The sequence below is a fragment of the Xiphophorus maculatus genome, chromosome 10, assembly GCF_002775205.1.
Source record: "Xiphophorus maculatus strain JP 163 A chromosome 10, X_maculatus-5.0-male, whole genome shotgun sequence".
NCBI classification, from domain to species: Eukaryota; Metazoa; Chordata; class Actinopteri; order Cyprinodontiformes; family Poeciliidae; genus Xiphophorus; species Xiphophorus maculatus.
The window spans coordinates 24,842,114-24,862,607 of NC_036452.1; the positions used below are offsets into that span (position 1 = coordinate 24,842,114).

At 40.7% G+C, this 20,494-nt stretch overlaps 1 protein-coding gene across 2 annotated transcripts; it reads left to right on the forward strand.

The window, feature by feature from the left end:
- Window positions 1-455: 455 nt before the first annotated feature.
- LOC102236680 (phosphatidylinositol 3,4,5-trisphosphate 3-phosphatase and dual-specificity protein phosphatase PTEN-like) lies at window positions 456-20,371 on the forward strand. Of its 2 annotated transcripts, XM_023340745.1 has the most exons (10): window positions 456-1,073; window positions 5,679-5,763; window positions 7,865-7,909; window positions 11,388-11,431; window positions 11,506-11,744; window positions 12,829-12,970; window positions 13,288-13,454; window positions 14,760-14,864; window positions 14,957-15,202; window positions 15,427-20,371. In XM_023340745.1, exons 1-10 carry the CDS (start codon window positions 992-994, stop codon window positions 15,613-15,615), a joined length of 1,344 nt encoding a protein of 447 aa, XP_023196513.1. In that variant the 5' UTR covers window positions 456-991; the 3' UTR covers window positions 15,616-20,371. The 2 variants fall into 2 exon arrangements, with proteins under 2 accessions (XP_023196513.1, XP_005810521.1); XM_005810464.2 differs by lacking the exon at window positions 14,760-14,864.
- Window positions 20,372-20,494: the final 123 nt, after the last annotated feature.

A 20,494-nucleotide genomic window follows, 5' to 3' on the forward strand; every position in this document is an offset into this window, starting at 1 on the left:
AAAGCTGCTGGGGTTGTTTTACCAGTCTGTTGTCATCAGCGTCTCATTATACGCTGTGATGTGCTGGGGTGGCAGATCTCTCTAAGGCAAACCTTTCCAAGCTGGAGAAACAAATCAGACGTGCTGGCTCAGTGGTCGGTACAAGACTGGACTCTGGCGACAGTGGCAGGGAGGACACAAAATAACTGAACCAGTGATTTTCTATTATTTTGAACAAGGCGGCAACAGGATGTTCGTCTTGTAGAAAATAAAAGCATGTGGCATGACGTAACCGAAGTTTATATAGAACATAGGAAATAGTCAAAATCTGTTGGTTTTAATTCTTCAAATGTACTTAAGAAAAGACAAGGAGGCAAAAAGGTCATTTTATTAATGATTTACGCTGGTGGAAAATTTACGCAGTTCAGAAATTACATTGCAAGAGTAAAATTCTTGTTGTGATCGATCCCTTATTTTGAAAGCCACTGAATGTCCTCCATACTGCCGCGGACTTGACGCTCTGTGGTCGCTGCTCGGAGATTGTTTTACTCTCCGCGTTGCTGCATTTAATCACAGCGTCTTTGCAGTTCTCCGAGGCCGGGAACAGTTCCCTTGGATCTGTCCGGAGGTAATGGTCTGCACTGGCGAGCGACGCGGTGGTTCTGTGTCTGGACCGGGGGACCTGAACATCCGGGCCCACAGCGGGAGCAGCCCCTGAGCTGACCCAGAAAGCAGCGCCGACGGCCGGGGGCTGGCTGTCCACACGCATGACGGTTAGCATCCGGTTGCTGCTGCGGAACCCGGAGAGATACTCAGGCCGTTGACTGCTGTGAGAATATTTTTCGGAGGATTTCTAGTGTTATTCTATCATTTCTGTGGAGCTTGGAGGGCTAGCGAGGAGCTAGCTCATAGCTAGCTGTCGTCGTTAGCTCATCTGTCCTAAGCCGACAGAGCGGGGCATCGAGGGTTCCCAGCCGTGCCCTGGTGCTTGGTTAACGGACCTCTGGGAACTATGGCTGCTAATCTAATCAAGGAGATCGTTAGCAGGAACAAGCGGCGGTATCAGGAGGATGGGTTTGACCTGGACCTCACTTGTATCTTTCACCTGTTAGTGTGGGACTCCCCGCATAATTGCATTAAAAACGCAACTTTTACATTACAACTGCAGAATCACAGATATAGCTGCAAATATATCCTGTATTTATAGATTATTCATAGCTGTAGGGTTATTGTGAGAAGTCACAGATTGGTTATTGTAGTAGGAAAACGTATTTTTTCAAATTCAGCAAAGCCTCTTTGGGTTCCAGCTCGGAGGGATGTCCTTCCCGGTTTTGTTGAAATATAATGAAAACATCTTGAAGTTCCAGAGATGAGTGTGGGACTTCAGCTGCTTGTCCTCTGGTTCCATTGGGTTAAGGTGACAGGTTCATTAGGCAGGAGGAGCGCAGCTTTTGATAGACTTAGATTGATTATTTTTTCCCTGCATGTTCTGCAGGTAAAGGTTTATGCAAAGCTTCATGCTTTAGTCACAGCAGAAAACAGCAAATGCAATTTCTCTTTAATGCAGGTCACATTCTCAAGTAGTCTTAATGACACTCTACCTTCAAGCATGATTTTTTGAATGACTATTTCATTAAAGGTTTGAATTCACTTGTTGAGTAACACAGTTTACATGGTTGTATTGGAAAAAAGGCATGTGAAGAACCAAGCAGACAGATTTCTGAGTTCTGTTTCAGAGTCTAATCTTCATTGCAGCATTGCTCTTCAGGTCAGGTGATCACTCAGACAGATCTTATGATGCAGCAGCATCCTCTTCTTCCTTAATTTACATCATGGGGCAGTAAATCCACTATAGAATCAGTGGAGATGTCAGCTCCTGGTGGAGTTTGAGGTGAGATCTTCAGACAGAAATTACAAGGTTCCACAGACTGGTCTTGATTACATGAGTTGGGGAAATACTGTGAGAACTCAGGATAGGAATGTGTAATGAGTCAGATGGGCCTCTTGTGCTTTAGAACATGATCTGCAAACAGCATTACATTCTCACAGTTCTGTTTTACATTGGTCACACTGATGGTGTATTAAAGAAGGGAAATATCCTGTAATGCCAGGATATTCCCAAGCACAGTACAGTGTTATGTGTGGATTGTTTGTGGATCTGAACCAGCGAGGTTTATAGGGGAATTCTGCCATAAGTTGAGAGCACACATTTTCAGTCTGAAAGCAGGATTTCATGTCTTTTGTTCTGCACAGTGGCACAGTTGGTAGCACTGTTGCCTTGCAGGACGAAGGTCCTGAGTTCAATTCTTGGCCCCAGGTCTTTCTGCATGGAGTTAGCATGTTCTGCCTGTGCATATGTGAGTTCTCTCTGGGTACTCCGGCTTCCTTCCACAGTCCAAAAACATAACTGTCAGGTTAATTGGTCTCTTTATCTTAGTCAACTTAGCCACAATATGCTCTCTATCTAAGTTGAAACACAGTTGGTTCTGTGGATCCATTTTCTGGCTCCAGTAGGCTGTTAGCGATCAGTAGCACACTGCTGGCTGAGTTTTAGTGAGGAAGGCAACACAGACTGTCTGTCATGTAAGTCAATGTTAAGCTATTGATCGCAGACTGTATGCCCAAATTCCTTATCTTGTAACACGGAGCAGAAAGTTGATGTTGTTTCTTCCTACATCCAGTGGGCAGCACAGGCTGCTACAATTAATAGTCACACAGGCACACCCACTAGAAATAAACAAACACACCCAGTTCAACATTGGCTGAGAGGTTGCCAGGCAACTGTACTTTTTTGTTTTAAGAGCAAGCAGAAAAGAATTTGCAAGCAAGCAGAGTTTACAAGCTGAGTTTTGATCTGAGCAGAGACAGGTTTGAGAAAGCACAGTGAACAATTGAAAGAGCAGAAGTTTTGAGCACAAGCATAATAAGTTTGAGAAGAAAGACATGAAGTTCTGCTTTTAAACTGAAAATGTAAGCACAAGTATTTAAAGTAATGAGATCCTGCTTTCAGACTGGAAATGTGTGCTCTCAAATTATGGCAGAAAAATTCCTCCATACAGATCCTGATGAGGTTTGGTCTGCAGATTTAGAAATTCCATTTGATGATTCAGCCTGAATCACATTCAGGAAATTAAAAAAGAAATAAGAGAGCCGTTTACAACTCAGTTTGCACGTGTGCACTTCTCTTGTTTGTCTGATCTGTTTTATGTGCAGTTCCAATCGTTGAAGCAGTTCTGTCTGCACAGAGGCTGACCAGCTGCAGCTTTCTGAGCACTAGGGTCATGTTGCAGCTCAGGAAACTTTGGCTCAGGTAAATTGGGTTCTGGTCTAGTTTACAATATTTTTGTTTACAATATTTTTATTGCAAGGCTTCCATTAAGCAGAGATCAAGATGGAATTACTGCCTCTGACATTTTTGTCCTTCAATAAACACAATATAAGGAGGCAAAGAAAAACAAACAAAAAACATAGACAAAGGGATTGAAGGATAACATCACCCACTTCTCTTTATGTAACTTCCCTAGTGAGTTCTACCTAGGCACAGTAAGACTACGGCTTGTACAGTACATTTTTAATTGTCTTTCTCTTTCATAAGTGATTGCAGGACCTCTTTGCAGCCAGATTTTGTACTGGTTTCCAGATTTTTTCAAAATCTCCCAGTTTGTCATTGAGAATGTACTGTATCAGTCAATACTGCGATCCAGGCATTAAATGTTGGGTCCTCCTTTTCCAGAACAGCAGGATGAGTTTCTTGCCAGAGGATTTAATAGATACATTTTGGTTTGGTTTCAGATCAGGTTATACTCTGCTCTGCACCAGATCACTGTTTGCTTCAGTCACTCTGAAGATAGCAGATTTTAAAACCAACCCAGGTTGGTTTTAAACCTAGGTTTAAAACCTGGTTTAGGTTGGTTTTAAACCAACCTAGGTTTGTTTTAAAATATTTTCTCACAGCAGAGACTCTGCTATCTTCAGAGTGGCTGATCTGGTACGGAGCAGAGTATAAACCTGATCTAGAACCACATACAATCAGAACTTAGATGTTGTTTGTTTTTTTTAAATGACCTTGTGTGTCTGTGGGTCCACCGTCTAGCCTGACTGAGCAGTGTCAGAAAGGCAGTTTCTGAAAATTGACTGAAGGTGGTGCTGATGTGCAGCAGAATTAAGAAGATCTGAATGGATTCAGAAGTTGGATAAATAATCCAAAACTTTTCCTTTGTTAGGATTTAAGCACATTGAAATGTGACTCCACAGTCACATTGCTGCTGGTAAATTCCAGCAAAACCGTAATTATTCCAGACAGAACAAGAAGAAATGGATGTACTGATGTTCTGCTTGTTCTGCTTCTTCTGCTTGCATCAGGTACTATGTCTGGTTTGGTCTGACCTCAGGCTGATTCCATAAAATCTTCCTGAGAGCTGATCATAAATTCTGATCAGTTCTCAGAAATATCTGGGTAGGGAATATAAGGAATTTGATGGAAGCAGTATAGTTTAAGGAATTGAACCTGTTCTTTTGGTGTTGAGTTGCTCTGCTCAGAGTGCAGGGGGAATGCTGTACATTAACCTCATGTAAATGTCAGACTCCAGTCCTGGTCATGACAGATAAGAAGCTCATTGGTTTACAGCTGCTGCTTACAGAATAGTGTCAAGGTTGCTTTTAAAAACATCAGTGTTCCCTGCAGCCCTAAGTAAGATTCCACTTTAGGGTTTTTTTTGCCTCAGAGTTCTTTGATTTTGAGTATTGGCTGATATCAGGTCCTGATCCGATACTTCAAAACTACATTTAAAAAAATTAAGGGTGAAGAAACAGATCCAGGTTGTCACTTATTTTTAATTTTATCCACCTTATTTATCATTTAACAGAACACAGGCAGTGTAAATCAAATACAGGTGTTTCAGTTCAAAAAGACATTGGACAACATAAAAAGCTATATTTGCATTATATTTCGTCCAGAGCGGGGTCACCGGCAGCTCTGTGTGTGCGTAATTCCATTGGAATATGGAAACGGGATGGAGTTTCCTCCACTCTACTACATGATGAGCCAGCAAGGGCTTCGGAGGAGGGAAAAAAAAAATTAAGCAGGGGTCTGAAAAGTTCCCCGTTACATCGTGATTAAGTTGGTAACAGTGCTTCCAAGCTGATGCTGTGTTCTGCTTTGCCTTACAGCCATCACTGCTGCAATGAGCTGCGCATGTGTTCTTTCGAGATATTCAGATTCTGTACCACCACATAACCTAGATACTCTTATTTATTCCCATTTGTGTTTAGAATCAATATGCATATATATCTGGTCCCTGATGCTTTCAGTTAGAAAGCATGTGATTGGCCCGATTTCCAATCACATAATCGGATTGGGACATCTTTTTTCTGATATGAGTGACATGGGCAACCGGCATCTTGTGGGGAGCGGAATGAGCACACCCACCCACCTCCACTCTTACAACCAGAGGATCTGAATGTCAATAGTGCCTAATGCCACACAGGCTCTGCCATGCCCTGGATATTGATAAAAAAATTTGTTGCGCTTCAATCAGCGGAGCTGAGAGCTTGTCATGGCTTATATAATACAAATCTGAGACTAACACTGTGAATGATTTGAGTTGTTAAGAGAATGAGTTGTAAACTATTTATGTTGCCGATTTAGAAACTTTTCTCTGAGCTGTTCCACAGGTTTTTTTCCTGAACTTACCAATCAGATATCTATCCCAACATCATTGCCATGGGTTTTCCCGCTGAGCGACTTGAGGGCGTCTACAGGAACAATATCGATGATGTCGTTCGGTGAGTCACAGACAGAACAAGAACACAGCTGGGCCACAGACAAAGCAGCTTTATGAAAAAAATCAAACTGAGGGTTTGCTTTAGAGTCGAGATGCAGACATCTGCCTCGTTAACGTTCTCAAACAAGAAATATGTCATAAATAAGAAATTTGGATGCTTGTATGTTCCATGTTTTCCACAGTAACTGTTAAACTGGGAGGGTTTAACTGTGTCACATGTTAGTTGGATCATGTGATAATCATACTGTGTGCAGTTAGATAAGTTCTGCACTGTGACAATGTAACTTCTAACTATTACCTCTCTGTGTAACCAAATCCTTTCTGTGTTGTTCTGGTTATTAGTGACCATGATGTAATGTATACAGTCGTACCTTCACTTAAATATTCACATTATGGGATGGATTTATATATTATAATGGCAATGAGAACAAAAATGCACTTAATAAATCTAAAAATAACCTAGATGTATTTAGATAAAAAAGCAACCAACAAGACAACATCACAAAAGGGGACACAATTTAACAAACAATACCACAGAAGAAGAAATAAAGAGGAGAGACTACTGATCTTAAAATCAAATGCTTGTAACAATCATAGTGGTTTCTAAAGTGCAATAACATGCAGCATGTCGAATATAGACATGCTGCATGTTATTGCTTTCGTTTGGAAATTTTACGTATGTGCACAACGGTGGAGAGCAAAAAAAATATTTTACTTGGCATCCTGAACCACGCTGCCGTGGTTTTACATTTAATTTAACAAAATTAAACCTGGAGATGTACATATCGTTAATTCGGTGCAGTACGCAAGAGGAAAGGTGACATAATGCAGAAAAACCGTTGAACAACTCAAAACCACTCATTCCTTTTTATCACTCTGTTGGCTATGCTACACAAAGACCCATTGCCATAGCAACTGACTAACAACAGCTCCAGAGTGCATTGGGATTCAACACCAAAAAACATGGAGACACTTCCCACACAAAGAGCAGAACATGCAGTCCGTTACGATGGGGTTCAGTTCGTAGAGTTACACAGTAAAAAAATAACAGCAATAATTTGATTTATTTAGCCTGAGTTAAAAAAATTAGGTGTCCATTTTTAGTCATGTTTCCACTGTCTTACTCATGCATTTATAAATGTCAGAATTCCAAATAAATATTTAATTTGGAGCTAAATATTTAGTTTTCAAAACTAAGTAGTTAATACCTAATTAAATATTTGTTTTGCTAGCTAAATATTTAGCTTAAGACTAAGTTGTTTTTTTTTTGTTTTTTTTAATTAAACATTTAATTTCCAATCTATTTTTTAAAACTAAATCTGAACACTAGCAGTGGTTGATGAGCTAATTTATGCACCTGCTCTACCGATGATCTGTCAGAGTTAATGTGTGGGTCGCCTTTATTTTCTTTTTACTGAACCAAGAACACTGAATTCTGTCAAAGTCGAGCTAGCATAACTGACCTGCTTCCCTTTTCATCTCTATTTTTTAAATTAAAACTTTTCACTGATTGGTGAAATGTGATGCCCTTGGTACTTATCTTGTGGTATTGCAACGTGATGCCAGGTATGCAAGATCCCATCGTCCAGCTCCCAGCTGGAGGGCAAAAGACTGCTAGCTGATGATGACCACCATTGATTTTAGCTGTTAATATTGTGCACTAAATCTTAAATATACACGATACATAAAAGAATAAGGGATGCATTGCTTTTCCACTAATTGTCAACACTACCACAACTAGATAGCAACTAGTTGGGGAAAAGTTATAATAAAAAAAAATAGGGAGGTAGAGAGAAGTGAGTCAGTTATGCTAGCTTGATTTTGACAACCCTATCATGCAGATGTGCTGTGGAATTTGGTGCGTTTTGGTTCAGTTAAAAAAAAGAGGGAGTTTGAGACCTCTGCCCTAAGCGTGTTGGACCTTCACCTCTGGTGATCTGGACTGGGCAGAGATACATGGGACAGCATCTGCCTTTATAGAGACTGAACATCACCACTGCAACAGATCATATTCACTTTGAGAGAGAAACTCTGTAGAAGAAACCACTTTTAGGAAACTCAAACTGATCTATGATACCTAATTGACTTATTTTTATTTTTAGGTTCTTGGATTCCAAGCACAAGAATCACTATAAGATCTATAACTTGTAAGTACTACTTTCCTCTTGTTAGCCTGGTTCAACTTTTGAACTCTTCACATTTAGGAGCATTCCTGGTAAAGACGTTTAGAGGTCAAAGATATCTTGCTCCAGATTTTCCTTCCTCAGGGAATTATGAAGGTGTTAATTAAGAAGTCTAAACAAACTCCAGCTCATACAAAACTCAGCTGCCTGCCCAACTGCGTACTAAGGTTGGGCAATTGGATAAATTTATTGACCATCGACGAAAGGCTGCGCACTTTGCCGGTTGTTTCTTCGTAAGGATGTTTTGTTTTTGCCTACGAGTTACTTTTTTATTACACTAATAACAATTCTTGATTGAAGCCAAAAGACGCAGCACACCATCAACTACTGCCATTCCAGTTTTTTTCACCCAAAGTGCCTCCAACTGCAGCGGCAATTTATTTACCAAACCTGGAACAGACAGACACTTAGGTCTGTCGTGATAAACGGTAAATCAATTAATGTACGATAAATTAAAACTATCGACGTCATTTTAATTATCGGCATTATCGTCTCTTCCGTCCTTTTTCTCCTTCTGTTAATGACACCGAATGAAAAAGGGCTCAACTCCGGTGCTCTCCACTGACTCCTCCTTTCTCATTTCCTTAGTGTAAAGCCCAGCGCACACTACACGATCTTAGAGCTGTCAGCCGATTGTCGGCCCATTTTCAAAACCTGACAGACCACACATTAGCCGACAGAAATCCTAGGTATAACGGTTCGATCGGGTTCGGTCCTGCCGTGTGGTGTCCAACAATGGGCACAAAATAATGGCTACAAGTCTAGTTAACTAATTTTAAAACCAGGCTTTAATCAATGCTTTACTACAATCTACCTGCAATGCATGTGGCTAGTGTCAGCGTAAAGTCCTGACTGAATGAAAATCATTAGAACCTATTTATGTCAAGTTAACGAAGAACAGCTGAAAAGTTACCGGGTTTATCAACTGCGGTAGCAATTTCGCTACCGCAGTTGATAAACCCGGTATCAACTGCGGTTGATACCGGGTTGATATCAACCGCAGGGGACAGCTCCTCCCCTTGTCATTTCTATATTCTTTGCATGTTGAATAAACATTAATGTTGTTTCCACATATCATCTCCAATGTCCGCTGGACTTCGGGTTGCCCCGTGTCAGCTGTTTGGGATTCCTCTCTGTAATTTCCCCTCAGAAAACACGGAGGAGAATCCACGCTTTCTGATTGGCTACCTGTCACATTCAACAGGCTGCGTTAAGCGCCCAGTGGGAAAAACCCCTGCTTTGGATCGGAGCGGCAACAATGATCTACCATAACACACCACACAATCTTAGAAAGACCAACGTGCTAAGATTGTCATAAGGGGAAAAATAGGAGCAAAAAATCGTGTAGTGTGAACTATTGCATCAGGTAGTGGGATGTGCCCATCCATCCATCCATCCATCCATCCATTTTCTGTTCACCCTTTGTCCCTAATGGGGTCAGGAGGGTTGCAGGTGCCTATCTCAGGGTGCACCCTGGACAAGTCGCCAGTCTGTCGCAGGGCAGCACAGAGACATAGAGGACAAACAACCATTCACACACACACTCACACCTAGGGAGAATTTAGAGAGAGAGACCAATTAACCTGACAGTCATGTTTTTGTTCTGTGGGAGGAAGCCGGAGAACCCGGAGAGAACCCACGCATGCACAGGGAGAACATGCAAACTCCATGCAGAAAGACCCCGGGCCGGGAATTGAACCCAGGACTTTCAATCTTAGAAAGACCAACGTGCTAAGATTGTCATAAGGGGAAAAATAGGAGCAAAAAATCAAGTAGTGTGAATTATTGCATCAGGTAGTCGATGTGCCCGTCTTCTCTATTTAAATCTAATTATTACTGAAGGGCAACATAATATACAGACTTCATAATCTGCACTCTTTTGGTTGAATGCAGTATTTATTTCCACTTTGGCTTTATGTTGTTTAGTTGTTTTTTTTCAAGTGAGTTTTTTGTTCATGGAGACTGAGAATCCATTTTAATTTTTGTTTTTGGTTGTTTTGTTTATTTTGTTTATCAGCTCAAGTGTTAAGTGTTCTTTTGAAAATAAAGTGTATTTATCTTTGGCAGGAAATCGCATGCATTATTACATCATTTACATTAAATCAGTGTAAAAAGGTCTTCAAACAATATTATCGTTTATCGCAATAATTTTTGAGACAATTAATCGTTTAGCAAAATTTGCTATCATGACAGGCCTACAGACACTACACTATATTCAGAAAATACTTTTATTGAAATACAGTGAGGGGTGACTGGCCTTTCCCTAGTTTAATTGTGCTTATGGATTTGGATGACCACACAAATACCAAATTAAACACAAACTAAAATTAAAAGAAGAAAAACAAACCTCTGCCACAGTTTTTGAGTGATTTGATGCATTCAAAATAAATGCATAATGTAAACATCTAAAAACTATGCAGAATTCAAACAAGGAGGAAAAAGGGAAACTGCAATCTCTTCTAGATAAATTTTAGAAATGCTTTTATAAAGGAAACAAGCATGTCATGAAATCCTACTTTGAATTTAGCAGTTTGTGCAGCCTGCGCACGTGGTTAATTATTTTACCGGTGGATCTGAAGACGAGTCCAGAAGGTGCACTCATGATTTTGTGGTCTTGTGAGCCACAAATATGTGGTTAGGCAAACCAGCTGATGTTAGCTCCTCTCAACGAGTTGCTGCCCACAGATCAGTATGTTTGCCTGCTATTTGTGACATCAATTGGAAATGTCTTTTATGCATTTTCCTTTGAGAGATATTTACAACTAAGGATCCCTGTGTCCATACGGGATGGTAATTTTCTTATTGAACTGTGTTTTGTATTTCTGCTAGTGAAAAACTTTTTCAGTGCTTGCTAGAGCTGCAGCACCTCGAAACTGCTCAAGTTGCAGTCCACAGCCTGTGGTTTACCTCTTCATCCTGTTTAAAGCCAAAGCAATCTCAAATAGGTGACTTTGTATTTTTTTGGCAACTAATTCCTCCATTTGTTTTTGCTTTTGTGTTGTAAGCTGGCGAATTGTTGTTAGGTTAGTTGTTGTTACACACACACAAAAAAAGTCCAAAAGTCACCTGCGTGAATATATCACCCATTGTCATTTGATAGACTGACGAATATTGGCTTGGAAAATCCTGGATATCGCCCAACCTTAACTCAGACCCTCTCCCATGACCACATAACCACAGTTCTTCAAAATATGCACTGGCTCTCTAACTCTAAGCTCATTGAATTCAAAATACCACCATCTGTCACTGTTCTGACCTTCTCACTTTGAAATCTACAAGTCAAATTTAAAGTGAGATTTCATACAGATTCTATACTCAAGACCCTTCTTTTTAAAATTTTTCTTACTGTGTAACATTTCCATGATTTCTTATTACTGTTATTTTTAATCTTATTATTGTACAATGTCTTTGAGTTTCTTGAAAGGTGTCCCTATTTCCTTAGGTGTGCAGAGCGACACTATGACACTTCGAAGTTCAGCTGTAGAGGTGAGACAGTCCCTGACCTACTGGAAGACCAGATTTTGGTATTTGTCCTTACTAACTACTCAGTTCTGTTTCAGTGGCTCAGTATCCATTCGAAGACCACAACCCGCCACAGCTGGAGCTAATCAAGCCATTCTGTGAGGACTTGGATCAGTGGCTTAGTGAAGATGAGCATCATGTGGCTGCCATCCACTGCAAGGCAGGAAAGGGCCGCACTGGAGTCATGATCTGTGCCTACTTGTTGCATCGAGGGAAGTTCCAGGAAGCTCAAGAGGCCCTAGATTTCTATGGAGAGGTCCGGACAAGAGACAAGAAGGTCAGTAAGTCAGGAACAGCAAAGACCAGGTAAAGATGAAAACACGTGTGTTTGCCATATGTTACAAGCAGGAATGTCCTTCTGGTTATTGAGTTTACACCGACATCCTTGATCCTTCTCCTGATCTCTCTTCCTTATCATGAATCAGGTCGGAATGCAAATAAAGTTGGAGCTGCCGAGTATGTTAGGTTTGAGGTTTAACAATAAGGAGAAAGAAATAATGAGCAGAACATAAGATCCTTATGTTCTTGTTGCAGCTGGTTGAACTGAGCTGTCATCTTCGGTTTGCTTTAAATGGACTAGAGTTCGTTTCCTCTTTGGTTTGAACCTTTTGTGCAGGTGTAAATATACTCAAGCGGACCCTGGTGCTCCCCAAACAGAGAGAGACCCACTTTTTGAGTTAGTGGTCTGAGTCCACTTTCAAACTAACACTGGTACGGTTTGCTTTTGGAGTGAATACAGACCTGTCTCGTTTTGAACCAACTACAGGAAACATACGTCTTTTTGGACTTCTCGAGACACCGTTGCTGGGCATCATGGTAAAAATGAGCCCTTCAGTGTTGCTAATACGACTACTGCATGTACTAATTGTAATGAAATCATACCTGATCTGTCGTCTTCTGCTTAGCAATGCTGCTGCCAGCATGTTGTGTCATGGCTTATTAAGTTAGCAGCACGCATTTGCTGACGTGGTTCCAAAATTAGAAATATCATATCGCGAAACCTGAGTTGAATGACCAGCTCTTGACATTCAAAATTGTATTGCAATTGTAATAACAGCACATGTTAATGCGTACAACATAAATTCAGCATGCAGGACTTGCATGTTTGTTTTCTTTCTTTCTGGGTCTGTGCTCTGTTCCGCCCCTCATCATTTGTATCAAATGTTAGCAACAATCATCAATGACATGGCTTTGTTTACAAAGTATAGTTCACTTTCAAAAAGTACAATGTGAAAGTAAACTGCACCAAACAAAAAAAAAAATAAAGTCCGCTTTTGGTCTGAATGAAACAAGTGGACCAAAGGACTTTTCTGGTGTGAATACACCCAATCTTGACGCTGTTATTCTTTGTGTGTGTTCAGGGTGTGACCATTCCCAGCCAGCGCCGCTATGTCATCTACTACAACTTCCTGCTCAGGAACCGGCTGCACTACAGACCTGTGGCCCTGCTCTTCCACAAAATGTTGTTCGAAACCATCCCCATGTTTACGGCTGGTACATGCAGTAAGTTCTAGAAACCAGATCCAGACCCTGGTTAATCTTTCGTAGTCCAGAGCCCTAGTTTCAGTCTCTGCTTTAGTTCATACTGAAATCATGTTAGAAATGTAATATTGGTTCCAGACACTTTTCAGTTCTAGAATCGGACCCAAACCAAGGTTAGTCCTGTATGCTGACACAATCTCAATTCTACGTCCCTACCCAGACAAAGACAATAACCCAAACTGCTCTCGGTTCAGTTGCAGGCCATATTTGAGTTCCATTTCAGTTCATTACATGATCTAGGAGAAGGGAGTGACGCTCAGGTGTTTTTGTGTCTTTAGACCCTCACTTCGTGGTCTACCAGCTAAAAGTGAAGATCCACACCTACAACCCTGCTTATACTCGCAGGGAGGACAAACTGATGTTGTTTGAGTTCCCTCAGCCACTACCTGTCTGCGGAGACATCAAGGTGGAGTTCTTTCACAAGCAGAACAAGATGATGAAGAAGGTGAGCAGCAGTACATGGTGAAGAAGGTTAAGAGGAGATGGTAAGGATGTTATGGTGAAGCTCTCGCTCTCGACTTTATTTTTAAAACTGAGATAATTTGATCTTTTTGAATTAGAAAAGGAGTCCTAGAGAGGAGGGTTTGCCGGTTAGTCAAATTCGGATTCCAGAAGACTCCTTTCAGTGTTGCACGACCAGGTTTTCGTCCTGGTCGTGTAACACTGAATCAGCTCTACACCCTTAGTGCGTTCTGGAGGACACATGGGAGTTTGCCCAACCATATGTCTTTTGTGGACTTGGAGAAGGCATTTGACTGGGTCCCTCTGGAATTCTGTAGGGGGTGCTCCAGAGTATGGGTACCACACCTTTTGTTAAGCTAGGTCCCTATACAACTTCATACCGTGTTGCTGGCATTAAGTTAGGCTTGTTTCCAGTGAGAGTTAGACTTTGCCAAGGTTGCCCTTGATCACCAGTTCTGTTCACAACCTTTATGTACAGAATTTCTAGATGGAGCCAAAGTGTTAAAAGGTGATATGTTTTGGTGGCATTAGGATTGTCTCTGCTTTTCACAGATGATGTGGTTCTATTGACTTAATCAGGTTGTGATCTCCAGTTTTCAGTGATACAATTTGCAGCTGAATGCGAAGCAGCCAGGATGAGGATCAGTGCATCTCTTGTGCGTACTTCAAGAGGTGCACTTCACCTCAAGAGCTCAAGAGATGAGCTCTTGTATAACCAGTTGATCCATGTTCCTGCCCTCTTCTATGGTCACAAGCTTTGGGGAGTGGCTGAAATGAAGTTTTTCCACAGTGTGAGTATACTCTCCCTTAGGCATAGGGTGAGAAGCTTGATCATCCAGCACGGCCTCAGAGTAGAGCCGCTGCTTCTTCACATCTAGAGCAGCCAGTTGAATTGGCTGAGGCATCTGGTTAGGACGCCTCCTAAACACCTCCCAGGTGAAGTGTTCCGGGCACTTCCAACCCACGTTCTTAGCAACACAACTGAGTCTAGAATAGATCCTGTTGTGTTCTAGACTACTCCAGAACACACTGAGGGACTGTGCTTTTGGCGTGCCTTGGGATTTCCCCGGAAAAGTTGGGGAAGTGTTTGGTTTTGCAGCTAGAACATGATCCGGATCAGACCAGATGTAAAACACCTGCAACTTAATAGGTGAGGGTTAGGAATGTTGTTTAAAAATAAGTTGTTTTTTCTGATTGGGTTCTGTTTAATTTCAGAGGTTCTGGGTAAACATATATTTCCACTGCAAAAAGTAGGGCAAGAACCTCTTTTCATTTTTTCCGGCTCCAGATGTTCTTACATTCTACAGGATGTTCCGCCAATCCCGTCTTTCCAGTTAAATCTGAGTTTGAGTTTCCGCATGGATCTTCAGGCATTCCTAATGATGAAGCTCAGGTTAAATCTTCACCACTGTGAACACCTGAACTTACAACACAAACCATCTCAGCTGACTGATCCTTGGTACTCTTCTTCCTGTGTCCTTATAGGAAAAGATGTTTCATTTCTGGATCAACACATTCTTCATCCCAGGGCCAGAGGAGTCCTCGGACAGACTGGAGAACGGTAGCTTTGCAACACTTCGAGATCTTTCTGACAGAATGTTTCAGAATCCAGAATTGATGATGGGGAGTGAGACCAACGACAGAGACTTCTTGGTTCTGACACTTGACAAGAATGAGTTGGATAAAGCCAATAAGGATAAAGCCAACAAGAACTTCTCCCCAAACTTTAAGGTAGAGCCAGATTGATGCTTCAGTCATTGTTTATTCAGACTGAAACAATGTCCACTTTTCACAGATGTTCTCTGAATCTCTTTTGGATAATCATTCTTTAACTTTTTCAGGATTTCTTTATGGAAAACTAAAAATAAAAAGAATAAATCATATTGCTCATTTGGGCGCAGGAACATTAGATTTTTCTGCTCATTGAGAACATTCTTGCTATTTCTGTTTCTCAGGTCAAACTGTTTTTCACAAAGACTGTGGAGGAAGGAGCCAACTGTGACACGTGCAGTATGTCGACCTCAGTGACCCCAGATGTCAGCGACAACGAGCCGGATCACTATCGCTACTCGGACACTACAGACTCAGATCCTGAGAACGAACCATTTGAAGATGATCTCCATAGTCAGATCACAAAAGTCTGACACACACACAGACACGCACATATTCAGTGTAAACGTGTACATAAATACACAAGGCCAGGAACACTGGATGGAGACCAGTATTGGACTAGAAGTCTGGGCCAGAATTGATCTGTGGACTCGGGGTCTAAAGAGCTTGGATCAGATAATGACACCAAACGTATTTTATCTACTCGGTGCACAACCAAACAATCATGATGGGGTGATCAGTTGGAAGTGGCTGAGGCACAGAATGGGACATTTTAACAGAAACTGAGTAAAACTTGAATCTCAGAAAGTCAGAGGTTTTCTTCATTGAGGTAAACCTAACCTTTCCTAGAATCTTTTATTTCATCTTTTTTTTCTTTCCTCCAGAAGAATGTTTTTGTTTTGAAAACAAAAATATTCTAACTTTGTTTCCATTTCTGTCCTGTCTGAGTTCTGGCTTGGTTCTTCTCTCTGAGCATTAAATTCTTGTCCAAAATCATGTCAGCTGCTTTCCTTTAAATTGATCATAATCCAATCAAGATCAGGATAAAAAAAGATTCAGATGTGAACCCAGATGCACAGAAGTTCCAGAAATCCAGAATTTTTTAAATTAGAACATTTGGTTGAGTTTGATCCCAACGCTCTGGTAGGAAGCTTGAGGAGGATGTAAAGCAGTCTAGATCACAGCAGGATATTTTAGTTTGCAGATTTTCTGGCTAATTGTTAACCATTGGTTTAGAATTTATTTTACTAGTCAGAGCAAGAAATCTTTAAGGTTAGCTTTGGATTCTGATCCTAAGATGTCCTCCTGACATAGTGTTGTGGATTTCCAGCTCAGATCGATTCAGGACTCTGTAATAGTAATAATTTATGGGGTTCCATGTGTCACTCAGAGGGAGTTTCCAACCCTGTTAATGAAATCTACTCCAAATCAACTGGCATTTTGTCAATCAGTTGTTGGAGTCTGTCCAATTCCAGGTATAGGAAGTGTGTTCTGTTTTTCTCTAGCTTCTATCTGTCATTAACCTAAACAGCAAACAAGCTCATCTCTCTAACCATCCCTGTTCCGGATGCTTCAGCCTTGTAAATATTCCTGAACATGTTCAATCCAGCTAGAAAAGCTCTTCTGGTTGTTCGGCAGCTTTCTGTTAGTATTATGAACTTATCATATAAGCTACAGAGCCTTCTGGAAATGCAATCCAGGTTTGGGAAGGATCATGAGGTCTTTAGAATGACTGGTCTGAAACTGTTTAAGAAGGCTGTGCCCCATCCCTCGGAGTGTCACTACAGCTAAGCTGGTTCTCTGTAAGGTTTCTGGTGCTAAAACATTTCAGAAGGTTCAATGATAGAGCCTCCTAATGGGCCAGATTTGTCAAATCAGAAGTGCTTCTGATGTTTAAGGTAAGGTAATTTTATTTATATAGCACATTTTCAACAAGGCATTTCAAAGTTCTTAACTTAGATTTTTTTTTTATGTTTAATGTTTGTTCAAACTGAGATAATGTAATCTAGACAGCAAGTTTAAATTTTTCTGAAGCTACTTAGAGATGTTCCAGTTTAGATCCTGACTCTGGTCAGTTTTTTCCTCCTCTAGTTTTCCATATTTTTTTCCTCTTATGTTGCATCAGCGCTGTAACTCTATTTGCTATGCAGTCTTCAGATTGGATCACACGGAAACTGACTTAGCTGGAGCGTATCTGACTATGAAGGACTCTTGTCTCTTAGTTCAGATCCGTGAAAACTCTGAAGTTGTCTAATTGGAGAAGTTTCACTGGTCATGAAACTTCGCCATCTGGACCTAGATCAAGTCCATGGGGTGAAAGCTGAAGCTCTGATCACATATTGGAGTGGTAGAACCTTGTAGAACATTCTCTCTCAGGGTCAGATACAGTCTCTTCCAAAATGGACAGTAAGGCAAATTGCATTGTTTTTGTTGAACAATGAAGACATTTGGGTTTAACATCAAAACATGAGCATGACAGAAGAGTTCAGAATGTCACCTTTTACTTCCTGGTTTGTACATGTAGATGTGTTAAACAACTCAACACATACCACCCTTTCTTTGAATCCACCCATTTTTCAAATGAGCCAAACTATTGGAACACGTGATTGAAAGGTGTTCCTTGTTGACCAGGTGTTGCCTTTAACGTTGATTGTTCAAACATTTAAATAGCTCTGCTTGACTAGTCTACTTTTTGGCTTATGCTTAAACCTAGTAGCTAGGAGTTTCTTGTTGAAGAGGATAAACCAACATGAAGACCAGAGAGCTGACTATGAGAGAAAAACAAGCCATTTTGAAGCTGAGAAAAGAAGGGGAATGAATCAGGCCCATTGGCCAAACAATGGACATAGCAAGCACAACAATTGGAATGTTCTGAATAAGAAAAAAACTACTGAGCAACAGACGGCAAACAGGCCAGCTAAGGAAAACAGCAGTAGCTGATGATAGAAATATTGGGAGAGCTGTGAAGAAAAATCCCAAAACATCAATAAGTGACATCACTAACGACCCCACAGTGCAGGGCTGAACATATCACAATCCACTGTTCAAAGAAGACTCAGAGAGCAGAAATATAGAGACTATACCCAAAGATGCAAACCACTTGTAAGTAGTAAGAATCGGAAGGCCAGATTGAAATTTGCAAAGAAGTACAGAGATGAGCCAGAAAAGTTCTGGTACACAATCTTATGGACTGATGAAACCAAGATTAATCTCTACCAAAGTGATGGAAAGGCCAAAGTTTGGAGAAAGAAAAGAGCTGCTTTGGATTCAAAGCACACAAGGTCATCTGTGAAGGATGGTGGAGGAACAGGCTCATTATTTTTTATTGATGTAAGTGATGATGGTAGCAGCAGAATTAATTCAGAAGTGTACAGAAACATTTGTCTGCCAATTTACAGGGAAATGCACCCAAACAAATTGGGAGAAATTTTATCATGCAGCAGGACGATGACCCAAAACACACATCCAGCAAAACAAAGAACTTCAACAGAGGGAAAAAATGGAAGGTTTTAGACTGGCCAAGTCAATCACCTGACCTTAACCCAAAAGAGAATGCAGTTCACCTCCTGAAATATTTGATTTGGGGGAGGAACCCTCCGAAACAAACAAGAACTGAAAGAAGCTGCGGTAAAAGCCTGGAATAGCATCACAAATGTAGAATGCAACAGCTGGTGATGTCAATAGGTCGAAGGCTTGAGGCACTCATTACAAATAAAGGTTATGCCACCAAATATTAAATACTATTCACATTAAGTTTCTTTGTTCTTCTGCTCACCTAAAAATGCTGTGGTGCAACACAAATGGTGAGATATCCAAATGTGCTTGCCACATCTACTGTAAAAACCAGGAAGGAAAAGTTGACTTTCTGAACTCTAGTCATGCTCATGTTTTGATGTTGAACCCAAATGTCTTCAAAGCAATTTGCCTTGCTGTTCCAATACTTTTGAAGGGGACTGAAAATTTTCTGTCTGGTGTCGGTAAGGGTTCGATATGTCAAATGAAGGCTTATGAAAACAGAGAACTGACAACTGGGCAAAAATTGTTAGGTTTCTGAGAGCTGTTGAAGTTTTTCCAACAGTCTTCCAAATTCCTAATCCTGTATCAATGAGGAAGCATTCCATATTGGTTCTTGGAGCTTTTTTCCCCCTCCAAAGCTTAATGGTTTAGGGTTAATATAATCTTAATGGGGGATTTGGACTTTGTAAGGGAAACTGCCTGGCACTAGGAGTTAAGGCAGAATTGGCTAAATCAGAACATTGACCAGCTGCTCATTTTCTGACAAGCGTCAGGTGGATGAATTTATGGCCTTTCCTGAAGGTGCTGATATCCTAAAGTGTCTCAGAACTGATCCTCAGATAAGATTCTCAAATGTTTAGATTTGTTGAGTAAGAATTGGAACCAGTAAGGTGTTCAATTGGAAGCACAATCCTGTTGAACTCCCTGTATGAATAGCGACAAGCTCCAAGATAACGCCTCTGCTTGTTCTGGATCTTCAGCCCATCTCATTGGGTTTCAGATGCTAAGCTGCAGCTCATTCAGAAAGTTCACATGTCAGAGGCGGGTTGATTCCTGCTCCGAAAAGTGGGTTCTGGACTTTTGAAATGGGTTTTGAGTGGACTATATGGATCAGAGGTATTAACGGTCAAATCAACTGAGGGTCATTTGACTTTATCAGACAGACCAGGAGACAGAATCATGTCTTATAAGACATTATATATCACATTGCTCATGTTTGAATCAAAACTACAGTAGGTTTTGATTTGACCATTTGGGTTCCATTTCAATCTCCATTCTCATCAACAAAAAGCTCACTTGGATGTTTGTGTGATTTTGGGTTGAAGTGGTCATTGGTTGTCCAGTCAGTAACTTTTGTTCAGCTGATTAGCAAAATGTTGTTCGTATGTTGGTGTTTGAACCTGTACATTTCATGACATCAGTGTTCAGTTTTAGTGGAATATCTGATTCTGCTACTCAGTGGATATTTTAAGTTCCAAACAATAAAAACCTTCAATCACAACTGTAGACTGTTCCTGTAGAATGGCTGTCAGTAACACATTGACAACTTCTGAGTTGTGAAACCATCAGCTTCAAAAGATGTTTGTAAATGTTTTTCTTTCAGTCAGAAGTCAAACAGCAGAGTTGCTGTGACACTTTGAGTTGTTACTATACACATACATTAATACACACATATTATTCTGACCCCTCCCCTCTTTTATCTGCCGCTACCCATTTTATAATGGAAAAAAACAAAAAACACTGTAAAGTGAATAAACTATTTATAAACAGCCATGGTGCTTCTCTTTCTTTAAAAACTACAACTCTTATTGACCTTCAAGAAGTCAAAAGATAGATGACAACCTGAATGATGTTAGAAGCAAGCTGTGAAACTAAAGCATTTCCGACATCGATTGT

Coding starts and splice junctions, on each gene's coding strand:
- LOC102236680 (XM_023340745.1), top strand. CDS start 992: ATGGCTGCTAATCTAATCAAGGAGATCGTTAGCAGGAACAAGCGGCGG. Junction 12,971..13,287: donor GTTTACGGCTGGTACATGCA/GTAAGTTCTAGA, acceptor TTGTGTCTTTAG/ACCCTCACTTCGTGGTCTAC. Junction 15,203..15,426: donor ACTTCTCCCCAAACTTTAAG/GTAGAGCCAGAT, acceptor TCTGTTTCTCAG/GTCAAACTGTTTTTCACAAA.